The sequence below is a fragment of the Alosa sapidissima genome, chromosome 6 (genome assembly GCF_018492685.1).
Source record: "Alosa sapidissima isolate fAloSap1 chromosome 6, fAloSap1.pri, whole genome shotgun sequence".
Classification (NCBI taxonomy): Eukaryota; Metazoa; Chordata; class Actinopteri; order Clupeiformes; family Clupeidae; genus Alosa; species Alosa sapidissima.
The window spans coordinates 37757308-37767111 of record NC_055962.1 but is presented as its reverse complement, the minus strand read 5'-3'; the positions used below and the strand labels follow the sequence as shown (position 1 = coordinate 37767111).

The window sequence follows — 9804 nt, the reverse complement described above, 5'->3', positions numbered from 1 at the left end:
AACAAGTGAGTAGTAGGATGACAATGTTGTTAAAGGGACACCAGGCAACGTTTTCGTGTTATTACCTATCTTCGTAAGTCGGTATATGGTTAAATGACTGATTACAGGGTGAATGAAGACTCTCTCGCCCGCCCCTACTGCCTGTAGGAAGAATATCCCGCTTGCAAGTTCAGTGTATCGTACCCGCCGACCGAAGCAGGATCAGTTTACATCCTGCATCCACAGCACAGAGGCAGACTAACGAAACGCTAGCGATTGTTGCAAACGTGTGTATAATGGCAGAGCCGGCGAAGAAAGCAGCGAAAACCCTTGACAGAAGATGCAAAGAAAAGGAAAAGAGCTTCAGACCGAGCGAGGGTGGGTGTCCCTTTAAAGGCTACTTTGAATAGTGGGAAAAAAAACATTTATTTTTACTGTCTACGGAGAAAACCGAGCGGTGTGCTGAAAGCTGTTGTACCAGGAAAGAGATTTATTAGCCTATTATTGCATCATCACTTAATAACCGAATACATACAGTCGGTAACCAGTCATAATCGTGGTTACCGCCCCCAATTGCTGTGGAAACATTAGTTTCGATTGCATGTAATCTAATGGAGGTGCACCGGCTTGAGTACAGAAAGCACCTATAAAAATATTAAATCTTTTAGCAAACATCACTAAACGGCACAAACACGTTTCAACTGAGAGTTATCTGTGTGTCAAGGAGGTTAAGGGTAACATTAAGTTCCCTCATTTTGCTAATTCCAGTTAAACGGCCAGAACTGTCTCGAGTGTACTCATTGTAGAACTGCTTTCAATGGCCGGACTGTGTAGCTCGGTTTAGCAAGCTAACCCTTTTGCCTTAACATCACATACTCGTAACTTGCATCTGAATTTATTCTCACATGAATGCACATTCCCTACAATGGCCGTGGGAATAGTTTTAACAAGTAATGTGTACCAGTTGGTTATGTTACACTGACGATATAAAGTTAGCCAGGTAGCAACCTAATGATGCTACCATTGAATATAGCGTCCAGAGAAATTTGTCGTCAACATTGGGCAATCGAGGGTGAATTAAGTTGTTAGCATACACTGGGCAGTTAAGTAAACACAATTCCTTCAAAATTATTGTGTTTAGAAACAAGCAGAACTCCACCTGAATGTAAAACGAATGCATAAAGTCTAACTGTTAGCTAGTTCGCCCATTGACTTCCATTGTGTGAGGTTAGCATGCTTTCCCCCCTCGTGGGGGGACGGTAACCTTTCCGAACATCTTAACCGACTGGATGTATGGGAGAACAGTAGAACATTAGAGTGGAAAATTACACTCCCAACACCCTCACACACACCCAACACAGAACCACACACCCAACACCCTCACACACACCCAACACACCCAACACACTCACACACACCCACCCAACACCCTCACACACACCCAACACACTCAGACTGACTGACTGACTGACTGACTGACTGTACGTACACACCGCCACCGACTTGAGCTTCCAAATAGTCAGGAAGTCATTCATTTTCAATGGAAGCCAGCTTCTCTCAGCTGCCAGAAGCGGCAAAATCCGTCGGCGTCGTGTTTTGGGCGTCTTCAGCAACTTGAGCGTCAAGCAGAAAGTTGAAAGTCAGTCAACTTTATGGTAATGAGCTATGACGCGGTTCAGCGACCAACGACCAGCAACCAATCGAATAGAATAAAGTATTAAGATAGAACATGATGGAACGTAACATGCGGTCACGTCAGAGCAGCCAAAGCGTTCAAAGCTTCCCTGTACTTTTTTGACAAGCGTCCCTTGACAGGGCGACCAGAGCTTCTTTGGAAGCTCAAGTCAGCAGCGGTGTGTATGTACAGTTAGAGAGGAGAGGAGGAGAGAGAGAACTGGGAGAGAAGAGGAGGAGAGAGGAGGAGGAGGAGAGAGAACTGGAAGAGGAGAGGAGGAGAGAGGAGGAGGAGAGAGAGAACTGGAAGAGGAGAGGAGGAGAGAGGAGGGAGGAGAGGAGGAGGGAGAGAGAGAACTGGGAGAGGAGAGGAGGAGAGAGAGAACTGGAAGAGCAGAGGAGGAGAGAGGAGGAGAGAGAGAGAACTGGAAGAGCAGAGGAGGAGAGAGAGAACTGGAAGAGGAGGGGAGAGGAGAGGGAGGAGGAGGAGAGAGAGAACTGGGAGAGAGAGAGGAAAGGAGAGGAGGGGAGGAGGAGAGAGAGAACTGGAAGAGGAGAGGAGGGGAGGAGGAGGAGAGAGAGAACTGGGAGATGAGAGGAGAGGAGAGGAGGAGAGAGAGAACTGAAGAGGAGAGGAGGGGAGAGGAGGATGAGAGGAGGAGGAGAGAGAGAGAACTGGAAGAGCAGAGGAGGAGAGAGAGAACTGGAAGAGGAGGGGAGAGGAGAGGAGGAGGAGAGAGAGAACTGGGAGAAGAGAGGAAAGGAGAGGAGGGGAGGAGGAAGAGAGAGACCTGGAAGAGGAGAGGAGGGGGAGGAGGAGAGAGAGAACTGGGAGATGAGAGGAGAGGAGGAGGAGGAGAGAGAGAACTGGAAGAGGAGGGGAGAGGAGGAGGAGAGAGAGAACTAGAAGAGGAGAGGAGAGGAGAGGAGAGAGGAGAGAGAGAGAGAACTGGAAGAGGAGAGGAGGGGAGAGGAGGGGAGAGAGAACTGGGAGAGGAGAGGAGGGGAGAGGAGGAGAGAGAGAACTGGAAGAGGAGAGGAGAGGAGAGAGAGAACTAGAAGAGGAGAGGAGGGGGAGAGGAGGAGAGAGAGAACTGGGAGAGGAGGAGAGAGAACTGGAAGAGGAGAGGAGAGGAGGAGGAGAGAGAGAACTAGAAGAGGAGAGGAGGGGAGAGGAGGGGGAGAGGAGGAGAGAGAGAACTGGGAGAGGAGAGAGGAGGAGAGAGAGAACTGGAAGAGGAGAGGAGAGGAGGAGGGAGAGAGAGAGAACTAGAAGAGGAGAGGAGGGGAGAGGAGGGGAGAGGAGGAGAGAGAGAACTGGGAGAGGAGAGGAGGAGAGAGAGAACTGGAAGAGGAGAGGAGGGGAGAGGAGGAGAGAGAGAACTGGGAGAGGAGGGGAGGAGCGAGGAGGAGAGAGAGAACTAGAAGAGGAGAGGAGGGGAGAGGAGGGGAGAGAGAGAGAGAGAACTGGGAGAGGAGAGGAGGAGAGCGAGAACTGGAAGAGGAGAGGAGGGGAGAGGAGGAGAGAGAGAACCTGGGAGAGGAGGGGAGAGGAGGAGGAGCGTCGAGAGAACTAGAAGAGGAGAGGAGGAGGAGAGAGAGTAGGAACCTAGAGGAGAGGAGGAGAGAGAGAACTGGAGCTGTCTAATGATTGAGAATTGATTAGCACAGTACCAGCAACATGACTGCCAACAGGATCGGGGCCACACACACTTTCTCAGTCTCAAAACACACACCACGTACATGCACCCACACACACAATTTACAGTGTTTGATTCACAGACTAATCAGTGGAGAGAATCTCAGCTGTCAAAAAACACTTGATCCTCCATCTTAGCATCTCTTACACACACACACAGGGCCTTAGCCAGCAGCAGTTCAGTGGAGTGGAGTTGATCACACACACTCAGAAAATCAATTTACTCCAGTACACGTGGACTGGACTCACTACTGACCTCCTACACACACACACACACACACAATTATTACACCAGTGCACAACAAAACATAACAAACTAATATAAATGTTCTCTGCAATTAAGTCTCATACCAGGATTATAGAGTGCGCGCGCACACACACACACACACACACACAGAGTTCTTTAAGATGGCTACAGCTTTCCCATGGTAGTGTGAGCCTTGCAGAGCCTGTATGGGAAGTTTGCAAGGAACACACAGAACAGAAAAGAACAGAACACACCATACACACACCACACACACACACACACACAAACCAGAGGTATGCTGCCATTCAAGCTGAAGAGAATCAAACAGTGAAAGCTCAGCTGACGACCACAGCCAAGTTCAAACACACACACACACACACACACACATATTTCTATGGATTCCTTACCATACATGACTGAAGATCTCCAAAGAAGTAGATCCTCAGGAAGTGGAGGTGAATAATTGGAGCAGCCAAACAAGCGTTTATACACACACACACTTTAGCCTTCATGCACGCGCACACACACACACAATACAACATGCATGCCAAGTCCTGTCAGGAGATACTCTGACGGTCTCACACACACACACACACACACTGATGAGCGGCTAGATGAGCCTGCCTGCTGTGACCAGCAAACAGCCTCCGCCTCTCCTGCTCACACACACACACAGCAAACCTCGCTCTACTGCTCTCACACACACACGCACCAATCCTCACTCTCCTTCTCACACACGCACGCTCTCTCCCACGCACCAATCCTCGCTCTCCTTCTCACACACACACTCTCCCACGCACCAATCCTCGCTCTACTGCTCTCACACACACACACACGCACCAATCCTCGCTCTCCTGCTCTCACACACACACACACGCACCAATCCTCGCTCTCCTTCTCACACACACACACTCTCCCACACACCAATCCTCGCTCTCCTTCTCACACACACACACACACACCAATCCTCACTCTCCTTCTCACACACACACACACTCTCTCCCACACACCAATCCTCTCTCTAGCCCCCCCCCCTCTCTCTCTACAGGGCACTGATGACCTTGTGGGTTTTTCTGCATGTTGCTACAAAGAGCTGCTACCTCCAGGGGATAGTGCGCACTCCTTGCACACACACACACACACACACACACACACACACACAAACAGGAAAGGAAATGATAAGAAAGATTGTGAGAGACAGAAAGAGAGGAGAGTGAGCGAGGAAGGAGAGAGAGAGAGAGAAAGATGGAGCAGGGAGAGTCATGCCAGAAAAGCTCTTGGAATCTTGGAGAGAGAGAGAGAGAAAGGAGAGAGAGAGAGAGAAAGATGGAGCAGGGAGAGTCATGCCAGAAAAGCTCTTGGAATCTTGGAGAGAGAGAGAGAGAAAGGAGAGAGAGAGAGAGAGAGAGAGAGAGAGAGAAAGGAGAGAGAGTGCAGGAGTGTTCATTCATGCCAGGCTGAGTGAGCTGCAGACTCCTCCTCCTCTGTTCCTGGTTTCCTCCTGCCCTTGAGTCTCATCCTTTTTATTAAAACCAAAACCATTTTTAATTGCCTATGCGTGTGTGTGTGTGTGTGTGTGTGTGTGTGTGTGTGTGTGTGTGTGTGTGTGTGTGTTTCTGTACTAGCCATCGTGATGTAATCTCCAGCAGCCAAATACACACAAACACAAAATACAGCTACTGAATGCAAACTTTTCAAAAAACAAACACAAAAATACAGCTATTTGCTGATCAGTCATTTGGGAGGCTCTTACAGATCGGTACACCTACAGCGGAAGCAGCTAGTCTGGTAGCACAGCTAGTCTGGTAGCACAGAGGAAGCAGCTAGCGGAAGCAGCTAGTCTAGTAGCACAGCGGAAGCAGCTAGTCTGGTAGCACAGAGGAAGCAGCTAGTCTGGTAGCACAGAAGAAGCAGCTAGTCTGGTAGCACAGCGGAAGCAGCTAGTCTGGTAGCACAGCGGAAGCAGCTAGTCTGGTAGCACAGCTAGTCTGGTAGCACAGAGGAAGAAGCTAGTCTGGTAGCACAGAGGAAGCAGCTAGTCTGCTAGCACAGAGGAAGCAGCTAGTCTGGTAGCACAGAGGAAGCAGCTAGTCTGGTAGCACAGAGGAAGCTAGTCTGGTAGCACAGAAGAAGCAGCTAGTCTGGTAGCACAGCGGAAGCAGCTAGTCTGGTAGCACAGCTAGTCTGGTAGCACAGAGGAAGCAGCTAGCAGAAGCAGCTAGTCTAGTAGCACAGCGGAAGCAGCTAGTCTGGTAGCACAGAGGAAGCAGCTAGTCTGGTAGCACAGAAGAAGCAGCTAGTCTGGTAGCACAGCGGAAGCAGCTAGTCTGGTAGCACAGCGGAAGCAGCTAGTCTGGTAGCACAGCTAGTCTGGTAGCACAGAGGAAGAAGCTAGTCTGGTAGCACAGAAGAAGCAGCTAGTCTGGTAGCACAGCGGAAGCAGCTAGTCTGGTAGCACAGCGGAAGCAGCTAGTCTGCTAGCACAGAGGAAGCAGCTAGTCTGCTAGCACAGAGGAAGCAGCTAGTCTGGTAGCACAGAGGAAGCTAGTCTGGTAGCACAGAAGAAGCAGCTAGTCTGGTAGCACAGCGGAAGCAGCTAGTCTGGTAGCACAGCTAGTCTGGTAGCACAGAGGAAGCAACTAGTCTGGTAGCACAGCGGAAGCAGCTAGTCTGCTAGCACAGAGGAAGCAGCTAGTCTGGTAGCACAGTGGAAGCAGCTAGTCTGATAGCACAGAGGAAGCTAGTTTGGTAGCAGAGGAAGCAGCTAGTCTGGTAGCACAGAGGAAGCAGCTAGTCTGATAGCACAGCGGAAGCAGCTACTCTGATAGCACAAAGGAAGCTAGTCTGGTAGCACAGAGGAAGCAGCTAGTCTGGTAGCACAGCTAATCTGATAGCACAGCGAAGGAAGCAGCTAGTCTGGTAGCACAGTAGCACCGTGGAAGCAGCTAGTCTGGTAGCACAGAGGAAGCTAGTCTGGTAGCACAGAAGAAGCAACTAGTCTGGTAGCACAGCGGAGGAAGCAGCTAGTCTGGTAGCACAGAAGAAGCAGCTAGTCTGGTAGCACAGCTAGTCTGGTAGCACAGAGGGAGCAGCTAGTCTGGTAGCACAGAAGAAGCAGCTAGTCTGGTAGCACAGCGGAGGAAGCAGCTAGTCTGGTAGCTCAGCGGAAGCAGCTAGTCTGGTAGCACAGCTAGTCTGGTAGCACAGAGGGAGCAGCTAGTCTGGTAGCTCAGCGGAAGCAGCTAGTCTGGTAGCACAGCTAGTCTGGTAGCACAGAGGAAGCAGCTAGTCTGGTAGTACAGCGGAAGCAGCTAGTCTGGTAGCACTACAAGGTATAGAAGCACGTTGATCATCAGGCTGCTCTTGTGTGTCTGATCGACAGGTGCGTGTGTGAGTGTGTGTTAACACTAACACAACACTACACAACACTACACGACTGATCACCGCACTACTGAACACTGTATTAACACTGTAAGACAACACTACACTACTGAACACTGTAACACTAACACTACACTACACTACACTACACTACTGAACACTGTAACACTAACACTACTGAACACTGTAACACTAACACAACACTGCACTACTGAACACTGTAACACAACACTACACAACTGAACACTGCACTACTGAACACTGCATTAAAGGAATTATCCGGAGTAAAATGCACTTTAGATCAATTTACGGGTGATTGGGAGTACATACGTTGAGTTGACATCAAAATCATGTCATTCGGATGTGTTTTGAGAAAGTTCGATTTTAACGTTTTTAGTCAAAACTCGTTAGCCTGTTAGTGACCAGGGCATGTCATTTCGCCGCTACAAAACGCTATTTTTATACCTCTTCTACAGTTCCAAACAACATTACACTTACGTGGTAGTGAGTAGAGGGTCCATAAAGCCAAACCGAAGTATCCCGAGGTCTTTATGTGGTCGTTTAGAGAGTCCAGAATGAATTTCATCAAGCCAGTACCTTTCCGGAAATGTTGCTGCTGCAGCTGGCATCTTTAGGGGAAAGTCCGCAGGAGTCGATTGCCGAGTGTGGAGTAACACGCTCTGGAAATTCACAATTTCGTCGCCGTTTTTTTTTTTTTTTTTTTTAAAACATAGTCCAGTATTTCTTTCGAAATTGAAATGAAGTTGTATGCAACAGCAAACCCTAGCTTACTAACAGGTTGGAATTTTGAAATGTCACATGACGTGATGTCGTGCAACGACGTGATGCAATCAACTCCTACAGACTTTCCCCTAAAGATGCTAGCTGCAGCAGCAACATTTCCGGAAAGGTACTGGCTTGATGAAATTCATTCTGGACTCTCTATCCGTCCCGGCTTTAGGGACCCTCTACTCCAGGGGTCTCCAACCTTTTTGGGAATGAGGGCTACCTGAAGACCTGAAATCATATGGAGGGCTACTCATTTAAAACAAACATACCCTCACCCCTTTTTTGCGAGGGTAGTCCTCCTAAATAATAGGCCTATGTGATTTTTACTTTTAAATTATCAATATTGTGCAGGCCTATACGTCTTTATATATTAAGCAACTGTATTTTCAAATTTAATATCAATAACTTATGCAACACTACCAACAGTTTTGTTCAGTTTGTTCATTTCAAAGTTTGCATGGGGATCTAATCTATTTTTTTTTTTTTTACAAAAAAAAAAAAAAAACTATCTTTTTGTGCAATTAATAATTTGGGTTACAATTTGTACCCAATTTGTACCCACCCACCATTATGAATTCAGGGGTTGTTTAAGTTCTGATTTCAGTGGATAATTCGGTTTTAACATTTCAATAGTAATCGCCCACACCACCCTAACATATGAAAACTCCTTTTAAAGTTATTGCACACCTGAAATGATCCATGATCTGACAAAAAAGGGTAATGCACAGTCCTGCTCAGTCATGCATGCTGTAACATTTTCAGCGCTATTATACGGCAGTAGCCTACGGAGGAGAAAAGGCCTGTGAGCTAAAGCAATTGTTTTTCAGTCCTTGAACAATCATGCAAGAACCGTATTTGACGAACATGGAATGGCCACAGAACTTTTGCAAAGATATGCTTCCATTGGCTACACCAGACGAGCAAGTTTTTTCCCCCTTTACTGTCTATGCGTGCGAGCAGCGTGTATGCGCTCCGCTTCCATTGTTGTTTAAAGATTGAATGGGAAACGGATTTGGAGCCAAAGGCTAAAATTTAACGCAGCTACAATTTGTAAGGTATCACCAATATCAATTTAATGTTACAGATGTATGGCTACATACATTCTTAAAATGGTTCTGGTCTAGACTTAAATATCTATTGAAAACTTCACAATGGAGCATGTTTTTAGAGCGTGATCTGCAGGCGACCTGTTGGCTATTTTTAGAAAGTGCGCTGGGGGCGCCTCATAGCCGTCCCGCGGGCTACCTGGTGCCCGCGGGCACCGTGTTGGAGACCACTGCTCTACTCCCTACCACGTAAGTGTAATGTTGTTTGGAACTGTAGAAGAGGTATAAAAATAGCGTTTTGTAGCAGCGAAATGACATGCCCTGGTCACTAACAGGCTAACGAGTTTTGACTAAAAACGGTAAAATCGAACTTTCTCAAAACACATCCGAATTACATGATTTTGATGTCAACTCAACGTATGTACTCCCAATCACCCGTAAATTGATCTAAAGTGCATTTTACTTCGGATAATTCCTTTAACACTGTAACACAACACGACTGAACACTGCATTAACACTAACACAACACTACACTACTGAACATTGCACACTAACACTACACTACACAAGACTACACGACTGAACACTGCATTAACACTGTAACACAACACTTCACTACTGAACACTGCACTAACAATACACTACACTACTGAACACTGCATTAACACTAACACAACACTGCACTACTGAACACTAACACTAACACTGTGTAACCCAACACTACACAGCACTGTCCTGCTCTGCACCGCACAACGCAACACTACACTACACTTTACTGCACTGCTCAACACTACACTACACTTTACTGCACCGCACAACGCAACACTACACTACACTGCTCAACACTACACTATACTTTACTGCACCGCACAACGCAACACTACACCACACTAAAGAAACATGACTCTTCTCACAACTCACATTTTTTATACACAACTTTTTCAACTCTTAACTAAAACTTTTTGACTTAAAATCAAAGAGCACTGATC

At 47.4% G+C, this 9804-nt stretch overlaps 1 protein-coding gene across 3 annotated transcripts in view; it reads right to left on the bottom strand.

The window, feature by feature from the left end:
• efr3bb (EFR3 homolog Bb (S. cerevisiae)) overlaps positions 1-9804 on the bottom strand; it is a 74648-nt gene that overhangs the window by 61406 nt on the left and 3438 nt on the right. Inside the window, exon 1 of one of the 3 annotated variants that reach the window (XM_042095121.1) lies at positions 4007-4212. The exons of the other annotated variants lie outside the window; for them this stretch is intronic. Within the exon in view, the coding sequence (XP_041951055.1) occupies positions 4007-4013 (7 nt within the window). The 5' untranslated portion in view covers positions 4014-4212. Of the gene's footprint in view, positions 1-4006; positions 4213-9804 lie in introns of those variants that run through there. 3 annotated transcript variants of the gene reach the window in all.